We start from the raw sequence: 19,659 nt of genomic DNA, 5'->3' as shown, positions 1-19,659 counted from the left end.
CAGAGAGTGGCATCTCCGAGGCTGGCGATGGCCCTGGGAGCTGCCCTTGGGCGAGGGAGACAGAATAGTACCCAGAGCTTGGGGGAGGGGAGTATAGCTGGGGATGGGACCACACAGGATGGCAGAGGGGCTGGAGAGGCAGTGGGCATGAAGCTGGTGGGGGAGCTGGTGGCATTTCTCTTCTGATGGCCATTTTGTGGGTGGAGTAGGAAACAAGGTCCGCTGGAGGGGTTGTGGGGAGCAGCGGTTTGCGGACAGGGGAAAGTGTGAATTGGTGTCTAGGAGGGTGGGGAAGGGGGAAGAGAAGCTGATTCTCCAGCAGCCTGTTGGGCAGACTTGAGACTGAAGGGCTGACTACAGGCCAGGGGTTGGAGGGATTGTGCATGTGGATGGTGAAATGACCAAGAACTTAAGCAGGTGTGTGTTGAAGGAAGGGTCAGGGAACCAGTTGCTGAAATCTTCAAGGAATGACCAGGACTTCCCGCACTGAGTACCTGGAGCTTGGAACCGAGTGTTTTAGAGGGGAGGGAGGGAGAAGGGCCTGGGAGTGGAGACAGAAAGCAAAGAGAGCCTCACCCCCTTTGGGGACTGGGCAGGGACGCTGGGAGATGAAAGAGAGATGGAAAGGAAGTGGTTTGGGGGGCAGGGAGAGGAGATTCCAAGAGGGCCTGACCAGGACAGCTGGGGCTGGGCCTGAGGGCAGCCAGGGGTGCTGGTGAAGGGTGGGGTGTGGGCCAGGGCTGGAGTGTGACCTGGTGGGAGCCAGGGCACCCTGTTCTTGCCCGTCAGATCTCATCTGATCAAATAGGTTGCTGGCTGTGGTGTGGATCAGGGACACTGCTGCTACCTTGGCTTTGCCCTGGAGCCCATGGAGCTGAGACCTGACACCAGCCACAAGGAGAATGTGTCCCCGGGGCCTGCGACCCCCCTGAGGCCAGGCAAGAGGCTAAGTGGGTTTGGGTTGGAGGTGGCAGGAGGAGGGTCCCCACTAAGTAGTGGCCCAGAGCTCCTTTCCCAGACCGGCCAGCGGGAGCCTCACTAATTCCATAGACAAAGTTCGCAGCCTGGGGTCCAAGGGAGGGTCAGGAACCTGGAACAGGTTGGACCAGGAGTAGGCCTGGCCAGGGCCCCTGGCTGAGAAAGGGTTCCCACAGGCAGGTCTGTGCCAGGGGTAGTGGGCTGGGGAACCTCAGAGTTCAGGTTCCTGGGGCTTCAAGAAAGCCACAGAGCTGGTACAACCAAGGGTAGAAGCAGCCCAAGAACAAATTCAGATTCTGATCCACATATCAGTTTCTCTGTGTTCTAGCTGTGTGACTGTGGGCAAGTTGTTTAACCTCTCTGAGCTTTAGTTCCTATCTACAAACTTTTATGGCCCACACTATATTTTCCAGGCCTTCCCAGGCATCACACCAGCCCTTGGGTGGCCCTCGGGGCTGGGGACAATCGGAGGGAAGGCTCTGAGCTCCACCCTGAGGTCCCCAGAGCAGCTCACTTTTAGCTGTTTGATATTGTGGGTCTTGCTTTCATCTCCAGCCATTGCCTCCGCCCCATCATTTCTTTGTTCAGGCTGGAAATCAGGGATGCATCCTTGACACTTCCCTTTCCTTCACCCCTCTCCTAAGCCTCTACCCCCATCGCACATCTGAATCTGTCTCCTTCTCTCCCCCCTCCTGCCACCCCTGATTCCAGAACCAGTCATCTCTCACCTGGGAACCCTCAATAGCCGCCTGTCCCCCAGGCTCCCTCTGCCCTCCTCCCTGCCTCTGACCTTGCCCCGTCCCTGCTCCAAGCATCCAGGACACAGAGTGAGACCATGTCATGACTCTTGCTCAAGACCCCCAGGCACTGGCCATTGGCCTGCAGAGCTGGGACCCTGTCCCTCCTGGGCTGTGAGACCTGACTGGCCCCACCTGCCTCACCTGAGCACTGAACACCGAGCGCCCCTTCCCACCAGGGTGTGACTTTCTCTACTCTCTTTAGAGCAACGGAGACTCCGGAAGAACCTGGGTGTCCTCCTGGGCAGTGGACATGGCCCATGGGGGCCCAGGGGCCAGGCTGAGAGGGGAGCACCTGCCACCACAACCTCCCCAGGGCCCTGCCGAGTCCAGAGCAACCTGACCAGCCCCCGCCCCCGCCGGGGCCTTGCCCTAAAGGACAGGACTGACCGGCTCATCAACTCAAGCTTTCAGCAGCAGAGCAACCTACAGCCCCCGGGAGCCCTCCCCCAGGGGGCATCCGGAGCATTTGCAGTCCAGCAGAGTAACCTGAGCATGCGGGAGGCCAGCTGGGCTGAGTGTGCTAGTCGCAGCAGCCCCCACCCCTGGTTGGAGCCTCAGGAAAGCTGGCCTCCTGTGATGCCCCAGGGAAGCCCTCTACCCGGAGGGCCACAGCCTCGCCCATCCTTCACCCTGACGCAGTCCCAGCTGCTGGCCACAGACTCACCCAGCCCGGGCTTCAGGCCCACTGCTAGCTATGCCCCTGTTGTTGGGCACACATGGCCAGACCCCAGATCCTGGTGTAGCCTGGGGAACTGGACCTCCAGGCTCACAGGGGAACCCCTCACCCTGGAGGACCTGGCTAACCCTGCCAAGAACCAGGCTTGGGCCCCATCCCAGGCTGCCATCTCCCAGCTGCTGGCCTCCGTGCAAGGCCTGGAGCACGAGGCAGCCCGCCTCAGGTGCCTGGTGACCCAGGAGCCCCCAGGCCCTTTGCAGCAGGAACCCTGGACCGGTGATGGCCAGGCCCGCCTTGCTTGCCCCCAGCCCAGCCAGCCTGTTCTTGCTTCCTGGGACAAGAGGAAGAAACGGCCCCGAGGTCTCAGGGGAGCTGTGAGTTTCCCAGAGACACCAGGGGTCCAGGTGGGTCTCAGACTCTCAGGCAAGCCACAAGCCCGCACTGCCACCGGAGACCGCTTTGGAGGTGCTGACTGGGGATTCCCCTGACCCTGAGCAGGGGGTCCTTCCTGCCTGCATCCTAAGGCGAGGAGAGGGGCCTGCATACAGCAGGGGGCGGAGGAGGGACCCCCTGCTCCCTCAAGAGGTGGGCAGCAGAGGGGCCAGACCCCTCTCCTCCACGTTCCCCAGAGCAGCGCTGGGTGGCCTTCCCCCGCAGGAAGCAGAGGAGAAGGCCCCGAGGGAGCAGGTCAGCAGGGAGGAAGAGAGGAGTCTGGGGGTGGGATTTTGGGGGTCTCCAGGGGGCTGCTGCCTCCCCCAGGAATTCTCACTCCAAGCTAGCCAGACTTGTCACTACCCTGTCACACCCTCTTCCCTCGGAAAGGGAGGTCTTGGCGGGCAGGCCTGGCAGGGGTGTCCTGTCCGGCTTGCTTCTTGGCCTGACTGCCTAATCCCTCTGTTTTCCAAGAACAAAGTCGGAAGTGTGAGCCTGGAGCCCAAGACAGCCTGGTGAGGCCACAGCTGTGGGCTGGGACGAAGGACACTAAGGCTCCATAGAGATAAGGCCCTGGCGGCAGATCCCCATAGAGTTCACGGGGGAGGGACTTCTGCACTGTCCCTGCTGGGGATGACAAGGTCCTCCAGGGCCCCAGGGACAGGGATGTGGGGACTGCTGCTTCTGGGGATTGTCAGTGCCGAAGCCTTCTCCCGCCTCCGGGGGCTGTCTTGTCTGAAATTTCCAAGCCATCAATAGAGGGAAGTCCGTTCTGCTGCAGCCTGGGGCTGAGGGGCCGGCCTACCCCCTGACCGGCCCCTGTCTGTCCCCAGCCGGCAGCTGCTATCCAGATGCTTCAGAGCCTGGCAGCACTTGGTGCGGAGGCAGCGGGCAGTGGCCATGGCCGTGGCCCTGGGCCGCCGGCAGCTGTTGCGCAGGGGTCTGCAGGCACTGCGCTGGGCACTGTGGCTCCGGGAGGCCCAGCTGGAAGTGGCATGGGGCCGACACACGAGGGCCCTTCTGGCCCGGAGCTTCCAAAAGGTCAGAGATCTCCAGGTTGGGTCATGGGGAGGCGATGAAATGCTGGTGTGTCTCGGGAGGAGGTTCTTCTGGGGCTCAGGTATCACCAGTGGACTTCAGAGTGATCACCAGTAGAGCAGGTGGTTGTCAGCCCAGGCGCCTGAACCGGCTCTGCCTCAGCTCGTGTCCTCTCTTCACTACTTTCTTTCTTTCACATTGCTGGCTTTGTGACTGTAGGCAAGTTACTTAAGCTCTCTGTGCCTTAGTCTTGTATTTCTAAAATGGGGTAATAATTATACATGCTCCTAGGGTTGATGTGAGCTTAAATAAATAAAGGGACTCAGAGCCCTGCCTAGCACGTAGCTCACACTCTGTCATACACACGGTTGTTCGTTTTCACCAGTGGTGCGTGGGCCAGGACTGGGAGGGCGCTTCTGTGTTCCTCCTGCTTTGGGAAAGGGGTGCCCTGGGAGGACCCAGCTCCAGGTTTGGTCTCCCAAGGAAAGCTCTGCCTCTCCATTCATTCGTGCATTTCCAAAGAGGAAGGGTATTCTAATGGTTAAGACCACAGGCCTTGGAGGCCAATAGAAATGTTTGGCTCCTGTCCCTGCCCCTCCCTGGTGCTGCCTCTCAGGGCACATTTGAGGCTGCAGCCAACGTCCCTCTTCTGCTTCTCTCTTGATCCAGTGGAGAGGCCTGACTCAGCAGCAGAAACAAGGGGAGCCCCACATCCAGGCTGGGCCAGGGCCCCCACCCTCTGGGGGAGGCCACGGCCAAGACCCCTCAGGAAGGAAGCCAGTGGTGGACCCTGCCCAGAGAAGCAGGTAGTTGGGGACACCCCAGATTGGTCAGTGTGGCCCAGGCAATGCTGGTAGCCTCCCGTGCCTGTCCCCCATTTCCCCTCCCCGTCACAAGAATGAGGGTGCAACCAGCAGGTGTAGACAAAGATTTGTGCAAAAAGATGTCCATCACAGCATCATCTATCCTTGCAAAAATTTGGAAACAGCCTAAATGCCCAGTGAGAGAGAAAATTTGGTAACCTTTCAGCATGATAGTTACAAAGACTTAAAAGTTTCCTCCCCTCTCTCTTTTCCTGTTCTTCATTTCAATCCCTTTCATTCTGATTTCCAATCGTGACAGTCCTGCTCACTCGATTTGAAAAAAACATCCAATACAGTTGGAAATTTCATCTCCTCCCCATGTAGCCCCCTCCCTGGAAGTATTTTTATGGATATTTGTGTAGAATTTTTGATGACAAGAAAAAATGTTTATGACGATGTTAAATGGAAAAAAAAAAAAAGAATAAATATTAGCGAAGGTATTTTTTTCTATGCACTTAAAACTGCATTAAAAAAAAAAGACCTGAAAGAAAAATACTAAAGTGTTGCACAGTAATGTGAAGGACTTAGCACTACTGAACTGTCCACTTAAAAACGGTTAAGATGGTAAAGCTATGTGTGTCTTACATTCTTAAACATAAAAGTAAATATTTTCTCCCCCACCCCCAAAATCCTAAACTGCAAATGGTGCTTACCTCTGGAACAGTGGGGTTAAAGTTGGCTAATTTCCCTCTTCATTTCCTCAATTTTCCACTGCCGTGATGTATTGTTTTTATTATTTTTAATTTTTAAAATGTGTTTAACAGTTATTGACATGTTTGTTATTTTTAAAAAATCCAAATAGTATGGAAGAGTACAAAGCAAAACCAGAACCCCCTCCCCAAATCACTCGTGTAATCGGGTAAGCGGACCGCCTGGAAGAGAACGGGGTGGCTCGGTGCCCCTTTGCCGCTGTGGGCCGGCAGCATCCCCCCTGGGCTGGGCTGGACAGGTGGATCGTGTGCCCTCGCTCGGCCCTGGGCATCATTTTCTCTCTGGGCAACTTCACTGTCAGTCCAGGGAGTCTGAGGGAGGAGGCAGGAGCCCGGTCGATCCCATTGCGTTTTGGGCCGAGACCGGATGGAGGAGACAGGAGAGTCCAGACCCTGCAGGCTCTGCAACAACTGGCTGGTGAGATGTGGGGTCCTGGGAAAGCAGGGGAGATGGAGCTGGGAAGGCGGAGCCCCCACACGGGGCAGGGCAGGGGGTCCTGAGTGGATGAGTGTTTATTGAGCATCTGCTCTGGCAACTTCCCAGACACGATCTCATTTGAGCCTCACAGTGACCTCAGCAAGGCCTTGTGCCCTTTTTACTGATGGGGACTGAGGCACAGAGAAATTAAGTGACCAGCTCAAGGACGGACACACAGTATGAGATTTGTGTGCCACTGATGCCGGTCCAGGCCCAGCAGAAGCTCGAGTGTTAGACCTGGAAAGTCCCTTAGACTCACGGGGAAACAAGCCCAGAGACAAGGAGCGACTGGCCGGAGGCCACACAGCCTGCTGTCCCGGGTGTCAGTGGCCCTCCTGACCCTGATCCTCCTGGCCACTCACTCGCTCTCTCATCCCCCATTTACAGTCTTCCTCCTGTGGTGCCACCAGAAGGAAAGGGCTGGGCAGGAGAAGGGGGTCCAGAGAGAGGTCTCCTGGGCCATGCTGAGGACTCAGAGCACGGGGAGGCCCCCCCAGGCCTGGTGCTCTCCTGCCACAGATGCAGCCTGGGCAGCCCCACTGGACCCCCAGCACCAGAGAGCCTGGCTCCGCAGGTAGGAGGGGGTGGGAGGGCGTGGGGTGGGGATCCCCTTCCCGGAGGCGGAGGGTGGGATGCAGATGGGAGATGCCCTTTGAGTTGACTCCTCCTAGTCTTGAGAGACAAAGATGAAAATAAGAAATGAAAACAGCTGCCCTGGCTGGCTTGGCTTAGCAGTCAGAGCGTCATCTGGCGGACCGAAGGGTCCCGGGTTCGATTCCGGCCCAGGGCACGTACCTCGGTTGCAGGCTCGCCCTGGTCAGGGTGTGAGCGGGAGGCAACCAATTGATGTGTCTCCCTCACATCGGTGTTTCTCTCTGTCCCTTCTACTCTCTCTGAAAAAGCAATGAAAAAAAATATCCTCGGGTGAAGATTTAAAAAAGAAAAGAAAGCAGTTGCCACTTACTGAGAGCCCGAGACCTGCTAGATGCCACCCAGGAGCTGGGATTTAGTTATAAGTAAATCTGAGCGCCACTCGTCACCTGCCCCATGTGGAGCCCGTGGCCAGGTGGGGGCACAGACAGGAAATTAGCAGTCAGAAGGGTTGTGGGCGAATACCCCCCGAGTTCAGCATTGTGAAGGGAAGGAACACAGATCTATGAGCTGTTCCCCTTGTTAACTTTTAATTATGGGATATTTTTACCTTGCACAAAAGTAAAGAAAATGGGATGATACACCTGTGTAAGTCACCCCGCTCCAAGAAAATCACCCAACTATTCCCTCTGCATCATTGTGAGGCAAATCCCATTTCACCCATAAATATTTCCGTAGCATCTCTGAAAGACAAGGACTCTCACACAGCATGACCACAGGCCATGCTCACACCTCAAAACGGAACAGAAATTCCTTAATACCAGCAAATACCTGCCCAGCATTCAAATTTCCAGTTGTTTCACAACCATGCACTTTGCTACAGTTTGTGTGAATCTGGATCTAAGTAAGGCCCACCTGTTGGAACTGCTTGATGGGTCACGTTAAAGGCTTTGTCAGCTATGGACTCCCCTGAATTTTTGCCTTGCAGTTTATCTGTTGAAGAAACCAGGTTGCTTGTCCGGCAGTTGCCCGTGGCCTGCACTTTGTTGATTGCATCCCCCAGTGGAGTTTCCCAGGAGAATGTTTAGCAGAGGGGCTGACCTCGAGAGCTCAGCCGAGGTGTGAGGGATGAGTGGCCCACTAGTGGAGGGAGAGCAGAAGAGCGCGCCGGGCAGAGGGAACAGCATGTGCGAAGGCCCCGACCGCAAAGCGCGGGAAACCCGGAGAGCGGCAGTCCAGCTGCAGCCCTGCTAGTGTGGGGCGGGGGGCCTTGCAGGCTTGGGGAGGAGTGGAAATGTTATCACGCAAGCAGGGGGGCTGCCACTGGAGGATTTTAGCAGGTGAGTAAAATGGTTTGATTTGAGATTTGAAAAAAATCACTCTGGATACCGCCGAGTAGCTACTGACTGCAGGGGCCACGAGTGGATATGGGAGGCCAGGTAGGAGGCTGCTGAGGCCATCCAGGCACCCAGAGGGGACAGTGTCAAGTCCTTCCTGCAGCCCCATTTTACAGATGAGAGGGTGGAGGCCCAGAGAGGTGAAGTGGCGTCCCCGAGCAGTGTGTCTGGCACATGGCAGGCGGCTGCACCTGCAGTCTTTAGGATTAGCGCCCGCACTTTCTCTGTCTCTCCCAGGTGCTTCTGGGCCTGGCAGCAGTTGGTGAAAAGAGGGGCCCAGTATCGGGCTCACCTGACCGACCGCCAGATGGGAACCCTGAGGATGTGCCTGGAACAGTGGGTGCGGATGAAGCACCTCCGGGCTTCGGAAGGGGAAAAGGTGACTCAGCTGTCCCTCTGCCAGCAGAAGGTGGGTGAGCAAGTAGCAGACCAAGGGCTTCTCCTCCCTCCCACCCCAGCAAACAGTGTCATTTAAGCACCTTCTGCAGGGGGCCAAGTTGAATTATGGATTGTTGAAGTGGGAGGTGATGGAATTGAGCCCTTTCTCAGGGGATTAGCCTGGTAGGCCTGGGAGGGTCCAGGAGGGGTCCCTGGAATGGGTCGACCTTGGCTGGACCTTGTTCCCACCGTGAGCTCCTCTAAGCAAGAGGCTTTATCTTCACCAGGAAGGGATGTGGTCCCTGCTCCCGGGATGCTCCTGGGGTGAGTTACACACAGCCTCTGCCCCCACCAAAGCCTGATTGGAAGATGGGATATTTGAGGTGCCCTGGAGGGGAGGATTGGGGGTGGTGGGAGGGTGAAGTCCCCATGAGGGAGGAGAGGTCCTAAGGGGAGCCTGGGGCAGCAGCCACCAATGGCTTTGGGCAGAGGGAGGCCACTGGGGACATGGTTGATTTGTCTCTTGACTGCTTCTCAGGGAAAATGGCCCTCTGCAGCTCAGCTCATGGAGGGGCCACATGCCATGGCCTGGGATGGGTGGCTCAGGCCCAGGGGCTGCCCCAGGAGCGAGGCCGGGGCTCCCCACAGGAAGCCTGCCCTCCGCTGGCCCTCCGCTGGGTGCTGCTGCTCTGGAGGGCGAGGCTGTCCCAGCGCCGGCGGGCCAAGTAGGTGTCCACAGGCCTGCGGCTTGGGGTTGGGCCTGGGGGTCAGGGGTGGGCACATAAGCAGTGCTCACACTGGGAAGAGGGTCCCATGAGGAACAGGCCACATCCTGTTCCTCCTAGTGACTCCAGCATGTGGCCTGTAACACTTTGGTGCCCAGTGGGTGTGGGGCCAGGGAGGTAGCCCAGGGACACGGAGACAGTGATTGAGCAGAGAGCTGTGGGGACAGACACGTAGTCCAACCCGGTGGCTGGAACCTGCTGGAGAAGTTGATGTAATGCTCCTCTCCCTCCCCAGCATCGAGAATCACCTCTCCCACGTCTCCTGGTCAGGCAGGAGCCTCCTGGTGGCGGGAACTATATCTGTCTCCCCGCCTCTGTCTCCCAGCACCTTGCAGGTGCCCAGCCTGTGGTAGGCACGGAACAAATACTGGGAATGAATAAGTGAAGGAGCCTCTTATCCCTGGGCGCCACCTGCCACATTATACAGCTAGAGAAACTGCAGCTCAGGGGTGGAGCAGCTTGCTTTCAATCACACTGTGGGTCAGGAGCAAGAGTGTGGATTCAGAGCCCAGGCTGATGGTTTTGTATGAGGGGATTGGTGAGGTCAGGAGGGGCCAGCTTCTCTCACAGGACATCAGGCGGGACATAAGCCAGCAGTTGCAGGGTTAAGAATTCTGTCCATGAAAGCCATACGCCTGGCATCCCTCAGTCCCACACCTACTTTGTCTACTTTGACCTTCAGTCTCTTTTAATGCACCCCTAGAACTGCAGGGAAACTCAGTTCACCATGATCCTTCAGAATGTAGCCCTGCCACGCCCAGTCCATCCTCTGGGCTCTGGGCATCAGGACACGGTCTGTATCTCCCTGCGGCATATCTTTGCTGCCTGGTGGCCCGAGATGAGTGTTTGGATTCCAGGTCTGCTGCTGTTTGGAGTTTGGGGAAATGGTTTCCCCCAGGCCTCAGTTTCCCTATCTTTATTATTGAATGGAGGCAGAAGTACTAGTGTGGTCATGCATGTGGCCTCTTGAGGCTGGGGTCCCTGGACCTGGGGCCCAGTTCCATCGCTCATCAGCTGCGTGGCCCCCATCCCACCCCTGGAGCATGTCAAGGATTAGCCAGGTGATCAGCACAGGTTGGGCGGTGGTCTTGGTTTTAGCTGCTCAGGAGCCACTTTGGGAACTTTGGAAAAGTCAGGAAGCCCAGGCCACACCCAGACCGTTAAGTCAGAATCTCTGGGGGTGGGACCCCAGTGGGCATCAGTGTGTCTTAGAGCCCCAGTGGTCCCAGAGTATGGCCGTTTGGGAGGCGGTAGTGCAGAGCCCTGGCCAGGTGTTTGGCACGTGGCAGCACCTTCCGGCGCAGCTGTTACCCAGGGGCTCTTTCCCAGCGGCCCAGCTGAGGGCAGCCCCTGCTTGGCAGTCATTCCAACCGGGGATGAGGCTGGGCCAGGGACTCACCTGCCCCCTTCCTGTAGCTCCTTCTTCCAGGGTATGCAGCAGCGGATGCTAAGGCGTACCCTGAGGGCGTGGCACTTGAGGGTGTGGGGTCCAGGCACCCGCTCAGACAGTGCCAGGCCCACCCCAGGCCCAGAACCGCTGGGCAGGCTACCGGGAGGAGCGGCCTCGCTGGGCTGGAGCACACCCCGCAGCTCGCTGGAGAAGGTGAGGGTAGGGGCTGGGATGGGCCAGGGTAGGTAGGGGACAGGTGGGAGGAGGGGTGGGGACGGGCGGGGGACAGACACCCAGGACTCCACATCCCCTTCCCCAGGCTTCCAGGGCCCCCGCCCACCTGGAGACCCTTCGGCTGCGCCTCCTGTGGGCAGCTGGGCAGCAGCAGCCACAGGCTCCGCAGTCCCGGAGTGCGGCAAGGTGGCACCAGTGCGCCCTTCAGAGGCGGTAGGTTCCCCTCCCCGGGACGGTGAGCCCTGCTGCCCACTACTCTGTGGATTTACTGTTTCCCCTCATTCCTTGTCCTTCACAGCAGCACCCCCTTGGGGTCTGCATCCCAGGGGCCTCCCCTCTCATGCCCCAGACTCAGATCCTCTCAACTCCCCCAGCCCTCCTCCCTGCCCTGCTGAGAGGCGTGTGTGGGTTGGGGGGCACCTGTCAGGGCTAACATTTCTCTCAGGGATTTCACAGCTGTGGTTCGTTCATTCATTCATAGCACGGTGCTTAAGAGTCAGTCTGCCTGGGTTCTAATCCCGGCTTTCCCCCTCACTGGCTGTGTGATCTTGGGCAAGTTGCTTAACCTCTCTGTGCCTCCATCTCCCCATTTGTGGGGAGGTAATAATAGTAGTCACTTCAATGGGGATCAATGAAGTAGGGCACATGCATCCCCTAGCACAGTGCCCGGCACATGGCAACCACTTTATTCATAGCAACGTTTAGCGCTAGAGGTTGAGTACAGGACTGGCATTGGAGGTCTAAGGTCCCATCTTATCCCCATCACCTGTTATTGTGACACTTGGAGGAGGGTTTCAGTCCTTCAGCCCTCAACAACGACTCTCCCCCAGGATGGAAACAGGGAGGAGAGTCACTCCAAGCCCCTCCCTGCTGCTGCGGGAGGGGTGGGCTGGGCTGGCCGCCCCATGACAGTGACCGTCCTTAGGGCGGACACTCCCTTTCTCAGCATCTTCCTCAGCTGGAGCCACTGGGCAGTGGCCCAAGGGGCCCAGAGAGAGTTGGCTGCCCGCTGGGCCTGGGACCAGAGCTGCAGGGCTGTGATGAGCCTGTGGCGGCGGCGACTCAAGCAGCGGCGGGAGGCAGAGCAGTGGGCCCAGGAGCGGGGCCGGAGACGGGTGCGAGACGCCCTGCAGCACTGGCACTCCTGCTGGCAGAGTGAGTGGGGTGCTGGGACGGGCCTCTGAGGGTGAAGGAGGGCCAGGGTCCATCAGGGAGGCCCAGGAGTCCATATCCTTCAGCACAGAGCCCAACGGTGGGATCCCACAGGGCATGTGCAGGACCGGGGTGGCAGAACAGGACCTGGAGGCGTGGACACTGGTCCCGTGTTCATGTCCCCACTTCCATTCCCTGTCTGTGTGGACTGTAAACAAGCTACTTAACCTGAGCGTCAGCTCACTTACCTGTAAAATGGGGATAATTGTAGTAGCACCTCACGGGGGGATTGTGGGGATCCTGTGAGACAATCCACCAACACGCTCGGCTCAGAACCCGGCTCCTGGCAGGGTTCCTGTCCATCTTCATCGTCACCCTCGCCTGGCTTTCGGGAGTCACGGGTCTGAGCACCGAGTCACGGCCCCCTTGGAGCCCAGCACAGGAGGCAGGGGTCACCGGGGCAGGGGCATTTTGGAGGTGTCCCATTACATCCATGTCACATATCAACGGGCTGGCGGGTGGGACTTGGTTGTTCTGGAAGGTCATGCGCTATCCATAGGAGACAGTTGCTTCTCCAGCCCAGTGTCGTTGCCCAGAAAGCCTGGCCCAGTGTTGCCAGACCTTCTAGTTTTTTAGAAGAAAAGCTGGAAATTTATGAAATTCTCAGAATTCCTGACCATCACCAAGAAATTTTAAAAACAAAAAAACCCTATGAGTTGGGTTGACCTGGTTACCAGTAAGACACCTGTAACCAAAGCATTTCAACCCAGACAGTGAGGTGGTCTCCTCTGTCCCCACTTGGGTAGAAGGCAAAGGGCTGGCTAGGGAGGGACCCATGGTGACCCAGGGCCCAGGGGTGAGGCCAGGATGAGTACCCAGTAGTACTTCAGCCTCTCTCTGGCCACAGGGCAGCAGTTCCTGCATGAACGGTACCAGAGGTGGGTGCACGCTCACCGCCAGGGCCTGCGCAGGGCTGCGTTCCAGAGCTGGCAGCAGGCGGCCGGCAGGCGGAGGCACAGGGCAGCCGGGCCAGAGCAGCTCCTCCTGCAGAGGTGGGTGGGACAGGCAGTGGGAGGCGGGGGGTCATCTGCACCCTGGGAGACGCAGGGAGAGAGCCCTGGAGATGGGAGGCTGGGTTGCGTCAGGAGCTCCAGGGGAGTCCAGGCTAGAGGCTTGGGACCTGGGAAATGGGGGGCGTGAAGGGAGACCCTAGCCTGGAGCTGCAGAGCCACGGCCACCAGCCTTCCACTATCTGCTTTATGCAGGAGGTGGGGTGGCAAGCCCCTCATCCCACCTCAGCTCGCCCTCCTGACCGGGTCAGTCCTTTGGTTTCAGAGGATACCATTAAGATGGAGAAATGAGCTTCTCAGACATCCAGCTTAACCTGTGTCTCAGCACCGTGTGTTGTTTGAGGTGTCAGCACAGGGGAATTCCTCATACAGGGCCCAAAGGAGAGGCTGGAATCTTAGAGGTGTTCATAGTCCATTAATGCCATTGGAAAGGAGAGGGGACAGATGGTGCCCACGGTGCGGTTACAAATTTGAGAACATTCAGTGTCCCCATGGCCAGCGAACATTGGCCGCAGAGTGGCTAGCCCCTGTACTTTCACATCTGAAGGCCGTGCACCTTTCTCAGGGCCCTTGGAGTGGGGGACTGTGTTCCACTCACTGCCCACCTGTCCCAGAGCGGGCTTATGAGGGGAGGCGGGAGTGGCTGTCCCCCAGTGGGTCTGGGACTTGAACCCACAGCTGTTGGGCTCCCACAGGCTCACAGGGAGTGTGTGCGCCAAGGCCCCAAACCAAAGCCAGCGCTTTCCCCGTTATATGTTGCTCCCTTCATTTTTAACACAGGGTTGTGCATGAAACCGTGTGTAACCTGTAAGATTTTAGGGGCAATTGCGGATGTACTTTTGAATGTGACTTCTCACCGTGACAGGAGCTGAGCCCTCCCCTGCTCCTGTTTTGCAGCCATTTCCAGGCCTGGTGCAGATCTGTGAGACACACAGGGATGCTCCGGGCTCAATGTCGAGCCTTCCAGGATGGCCTGAGGAGCCGGGCACTGGGGGCCACATTTGGCACATGGCGGGAAGCCCAAGTGGCCTCAGCCCGGGCACAGGAGCATTGTGTGGCCCAGGCCTCCATTGCTTGCTGGAGAAGCCACGTGCAGGGGGGCTGGACAGACAGGCAGCTGAGGAGGGCCCAGGCCCAGCAGACCTTTGCGGCATGGCAAGTGGCCCTGGGCCAGCCCTGTGAGGCTCACCAGCAGGCAGAAGAGAGAGCTTGGGCCCAGACCCGGGTGGCCCTGTGCTGGACACAGTGGGTACATGAGTCCCACCTACACCGGCTCAGCCGAGCCCACGCTGCCCAGAAGCTGAGCGCCAGGTGGGTGTGTCCATGGCCTGAGGGCAGGCCTCCCTATGCTTCCAGCTCAGGCCTGGAGCTCGTCTGGGGCCAGGGTGGAGGGATTTGGTGGCTGGGGCCAGGACTCAGGAGGCTGGGGGTGATAGGGAGAGGCCATCCTGGTCATTGCCGCCAGGCTTGGACCAAATCTCAGCTCTGCACTCGGGCTGTGTGACCCCTCTTGGGCAAGTCTAACTTTAAAGGTCAAAGGAAGGTAACCGACCCAGTGGCCAGAGATTAGAGCTAAGGAATGGAAGCATCAGCTCAGCCAGGGCCAGACAGACGCAGCAGGTGCTCCATAAACCGGGTTCTTGTGAGGACAAGAGAGGCACAGTGTAGTGGGCAGGACTGTCCTTCCTCTAACCGGGACGCTCGTCCCTGCCGTGTGATATTCTGCTGCTCTCTGTGCCCACTTTCACCCGTGTTCTCCAGCAGTGGGGAAGGAGCAGCAGGGTTCGGGGCTTTGGCTGGACGTCCCCTACCGCAGGGCACTGGCCAGGTCTGGGGAGGGCCCCGCACAGCCGCCCTAGAGCCCCGGCCCTGATGGCCGTGGGTATGGGTTCTTCTCTCTCTCCCAGGGTCCTAGAGGCCTGGGCCCAGCTGGTGGCCCAGGGTCGTGTCCAGCATGTCACCATCACCCAGTTCCAGCACAGTCACCTGCTGCGGACCCACTGGGCCCAGTGGCGGACAGCGCTGCTCAGAGTGCGGCTGGAACCGCCGACAGAGGCCCAGGAGACCAGCGCAGCCCACCCCAGGGCCTGGGCCGGCCTCACGCACTGGCCCAGGCTGGCCGGCAGAGGGCGCCTCCTGGTGCTGATGGACGGGGCAGCCCCGCGGGTGCAGGTGAGGTGGGGTCCAGGCGGAGCAAAGGGTCCAAACATGACCTGAGGGCCAGTGGCCTCAGAATCAGCTTGGTTTAGCCCATGGTGGCCGATACTTCCCCAGGGGCCCAGCAGCCTTGTGGACACGGCCCCTCCCTAGTCTTTAGCCAGCCTCCTGGCTCTGGAAGGCGGCCAGCTGCCGTCTGTCAGCAAACATTTACTGGGTGCCTCCTGAGGGCCAACCTAGCTCAGGTCTGCTGCAGAGACGAAGGCGGGGGTCACAGTCTGTTAGGCACCTAAAGTCACTACGTGTCATGGTGCCCTCTAGCACCAGGATAGGAACATGGGAACAGCAGCAATTCTTTGTCCAAAGCTTTTCTTTCTTATTGGAAAAATGAAACATGCTAATTTCAGAAAAAGCAGAAAATGTAAATGAAAAAAATTTTCTTTTGTAACACTCTCTACCCAAAGAGAACTGCCAGACCCTCTCCAGACCAGCAGCAGTTAGTTCTGAGACTAGCAAATGGTGGCAGAAGCTTGACGGCCTAGCAGGAGAGGAGAGGCCACAGTGAAAGCCAGGCACAAGAAGTGACACGGTGTCCAGGGATGTGTCATTGTGGGACAGACAGCCCCAGAGTTACCGGCAAGGCCACCTAGTGTTCTAAAGAGGAACCCTCATGCCCAGGAATCCTGTTTCAGAATGCGGGGAAGTAGCTAATAGACTAGTGTCTAAGAAAAAAAGACTAAGTGGCTTTTTAATGGAATGGAAAGAGACTAGCTCTGGTTATTTGCAGAATCCACCTGTTTGATGTGGGGCTCTGGCAACAGCAGGTTCTGGGGGCTCGGGGTATTTTATTTCTAGATCTGTGTTACAATTTTATTTCAGGGTATGTTTATAGACACTTTCATCCATTCCTGTCCGCAAAGGCAGGCGGGGATCCCACTTACTGAAGGAGAAACTGAGGCTTGTAGAAACTAGAAGTCAATGCTGGGAATGGTAGCTTGGGTGCTGAATTCCAGGCCCCCCCTTTCTGCCACATGAACGCACATGCCTCGGCAGCCCTCACCTACATCATGAGCAGGTACTGTGCCATCCCCTGGCGGCACAGAGTCCCCGAGAGAGCCCGGGGTCCGTGTGAACAGTAGCTGGGGCCTAGGTTTCGGAGTCAGCCTGCTCCTGAGAGGTGGGGCCTCAGGCAAGTGAATTAACTTTGTAAAGCTTCATGGGAGAGCGCCCCCTTTCAGGCCGTACCTGGCACAGGTGAGCTGTCGCCGAGCGGTAGCTATTATTGATCCACCCCGCTGCGTGAGCCTCCAGCCACGTGGGGGGCCGGGAAGGGGCAGTGGTGTGTGCTGGCGGCCATACTCCTCTTGGGCACCTGTCTCCCTGGGAGTCCTGGGGCTCACGGGAGGACATGCAGTCACATGAACTATCCTACATGTGCCCACACAAGTAGGAGGCCCCGCCACTGGGGTCAAAGCAGGGCAGCAGAGGAATCCCACAGGTCACCTGGGCCCCAGGAGGGCCGAGCCCTTTGGGCTCAGGTTTTCCCCTCCTGCTGTCCCTCAGACGCGCAGCTGCAGGCCACAGGGCCCGGGGCCCGTGCTGCCCAGCCCGACGCAGCTGCACGGCCCCGGTGGGCAGAGGAAGCGGACAGAAGCGTCCTGGGCTCCGAGTAAGGAGGCCTGCCCTTGGGGAAGGACAGTGTCTGAGTGCAGGGGTGGCCCGGTCTCCAGCCCTCGGGCTCGTTAATGAGCTCCACGCTCCTTGGCAAATCCATCACGTGTTTACCTGCACTTCCCCCAGCCATTTCCTCTTCTGGGATATCTCAGCGTTTTCAGAAACAATGCATTCTGCCCTGCCCACCTGTTATTTCTGTGGGCAGCAGCCCAGGGCGGGAGCTTGGGCAGGTGTGGAGGTGGGGCACAACGCTTACCTCAGCCCCTTTGGTGGTTCACCCCTTTTGTGTGCTCAGCTTCTCAGACTGAGGGGAGTGTGCCCTCCTGAACTCGAGCGTTTACCTTTTCTGACTCAATTCCCCTTTCCAGGCGACAGTGCCGTCCAGCTCTGGATGCAGTGGCCTGGATGGGCCCACTGGGCCCAGGGCCAGCCCCCTCCAGGACCAGGAGGGGATTGCATCTCTGAGACCAGTGCCCTCAAGGTCAAAGGCCAGGTGGATAAGAGGTGGCTGGGGTAAGCAATCCTGTGGAGAGGGTGGGGTTGGGGCCGGGGCTGAGGGGCTTGTCTGGGCTGTGGCCAGGGCTGGGCCTCTCTGGCCAGTGCTCGTCCCTACAGGATCCTGGAGGAGCTGAACCAGGCCCACAGCTCGGCCCTTTTTTTGGCCTTGAATGGGGGTCATGATGCTCTTGACCGTTAGGTTGTACACAGGGCCTCTCCCTCCCATCCCCAGGAGGAAATACCTGGGACGCTGGCACCTTGAGGCACTGCTTCATCGGTTCCAGGGCTCCCAGCAGGCCAGGCACCTGGCAGCGACATGGCAGTGCTGGGTAGATGCTCAGGGGGCAGAGGAGCTGGGGCGGTCGCTGGTGAGTGGGGAGGACCCCTCCCCAGCCTCATACTGGTTTCCCATCTCATCCCATTCTCAACCCTAACCCCTGGATAAAGCCTCTCAAAGTATGGTCTTTGGACCTACTCAGTCTGGAAGCTGGAGACAGGCCTAGGAATCTGCACTGTTCACACACCTCAGATGACATCCTCCTTGTCACATGCCCTTCATCCTGGTGCCACTGGGGGGCTGAGGGGAGCACAGGTGCCCGAGGCAGCAGTCCGCCCAGTTTGGGGCCTTCTCACCAGCTGTCCCCACAGCTCAGGCAGTGGCACCTGAGAAGGGCCTGGCGAATGTGGCGGCGACAGGTTGTGCGGCTGCAGGTGGCTCAGCGATTACAGCGACGAGACCAGGGCTGGGTCCTTTCTCAGGTACTGGTGGGGCAGCCCCTAACCCCCAGCAGGCCCTTCTAAAACCAGCGCTGGACGTTTCTGAGCTGCAGGTCCTCCCTGCTTGCCACCCAGGACCCCTTCACATTCAGGGGAGGGTCAGTTTGGGTAGAGAAACAGCTTGGGTTCTGGAACCCTCGATAGAGCTGGTAGCTATGTGCTCGGCCTGGTCCTGCCCAGCACTCAGACTGGGAGCAAGTTGGGCCAGTGACACAGCTGACTCACACGGCCAGTGCAGGGTATAGTCCAAGCGTCCCTTCCCATATCTGCTGAGCACAGTTTCCCAGATCCCAGGTCAGATCTATTCTGAGCCTTTGCATTTGGCTCGGGGCAGGGCTGGCCGCTTGCCTGCCTGGGGCACAGGGAGAGACCTCTAATTTCCTCAAGGGAGAGAAGGAGCTGGGCACAAACAGCACCAGACCGGGAGGGCGCTGAATAACCTTTCCTCCCCCCTCCTTGTTCTAGGCCTTTGAGAAGTGGCACGAGAACCTGGCAGCCAGGGGCCCGAGGAGGAGCCACCAGCAGCCTGAGGCCCCTGAGTAAGGTGGGCAGCAGGAGCCCTGGGAGCTGGCTGGAAACTGCCCGAGCCCCTGCGTGTGGTGGACTCCAGGTGGCGTAGGGCCCAGCATAGCTGTGACTTGTTGCCATGGAAAGAAAATCAGAACTGGGCCCAGCCTTCCCAGGGAGTACAGGCTGTCGGGCGCTCATCCAGCAGCCTGGCCATGGAGGGAGGAGCTCTGGGAGCTCTGAATGAATAAATAAAATGCTCTCCTTAGTCCCAGCTGCTTCTCTGGCTCCCTAGCCAGCCAGCCAGCCTGGAGGGCGGTGAGGGGATGTGCTGATGGCTGCTCTGTGGACACCCACCCCACTCTCCTTCTCGAAGCTAGCAGGCAGGGATGGGACAGGGCCTGTGCACCTGCCAGTTACCACCCTGGGCAGCAGGGCTTGAAGGCCAATTCCAGGGGAGCAGGGCCAGGCAGGCAGTTTCTGGGATGCACAGAGGGTGGGAGCAGCTGGACAGATGAAAATCAGCCAGGAAGATATAGGTAAAGGGTGGGGGGCAAGGGAAGGCGAGGGCTCCACCAAGCACAAAGGTGCAGACACCCTTAAGAGGTGCTTTATCTCTTGAGCCACCAGAAGAGAGAGACAACTGTTTCAAAAAGCAGCACTGCCAAAAGGTGAAAGCCAGCTAAGCTCTCAGGTAGAAGGTGGCAGGAAGTGCCTGTTACTGGGTTTCAGCCCCAGGCCCTCCAGGGGCCTGGTGCCAGGGTAGTATCTGCCCTTCAGTCACAAGCAGGAAGTGCCCAGCTGCCAATGTGGAAGTGGAAGGGCAGCACCTTCACTCTGCCACAGCTATTTGGCAGGGCTGCCAGTGACTGCTGCCCATGTTTGCTTTGCCCGTCTCCCGTAGGCCCCAAGCGCAAGGTCACCGGCAGTCTCATGCAGGCAGGGAGGGTCCAGTCAGCAATAACCAGCCTCCTCCCCTTCACAGGGAGGACAGGGTTCCACCCACCATGGTCCTCTATGGGGTGGGGGTGCTCCCCACAAAAGAGCAAAATCTCCCGCCTGGGCAGGGAATGC

At 58.5% G+C, this 19,659-nt stretch overlaps 1 protein-coding gene across 1 annotated transcript; it reads left to right on the top strand.

The window, feature by feature from the left end:
- The first annotated feature begins 791 nt into the window (after positions 1-791).
- C9H1orf167 (chromosome 9 C1orf167 homolog) lies at positions 792-18,853 on the top strand. Its single transcript, XM_087820421.1, is given in 21 exon segments — positions 792-938; positions 1,981-2,866; positions 2,868-3,401; positions 3,720-3,927; positions 4,594-4,730; positions 5,112-5,125; positions 5,652-5,915; positions 6,363-6,549; positions 8,201-8,436; positions 8,880-9,066; positions 10,543-10,729; positions 10,836-10,963; positions 11,697-11,905; positions 12,810-12,954; positions 13,870-14,283; positions 14,880-15,144; positions 17,172-17,342; positions 17,384-17,630; positions 17,854-18,131; positions 18,544-18,587; positions 18,589-18,853. Coding segments are annotated over 21 exon segments (4,920 nt in total). The 5' UTR covers positions 792-868; the 3' UTR covers positions 18,698-18,853.
- The last annotated feature ends 806 nt before the right edge of the window (positions 18,854-19,659 follow it).

The sequence above is a fragment of the Miniopterus natalensis genome, chromosome 9 (genome assembly GCF_054644295.1).
Source record: "Miniopterus natalensis isolate mMinNat1 chromosome 9, mMinNat1.hap1, whole genome shotgun sequence".
Taxonomy (NCBI): domain Eukaryota; kingdom Metazoa; phylum Chordata; class Mammalia; order Chiroptera; family Miniopteridae; genus Miniopterus; species Miniopterus natalensis.
The sequence above is the reverse complement of the archived record's forward strand: the minus strand, read 5'-3'. Positions and strand labels throughout refer to the sequence as shown.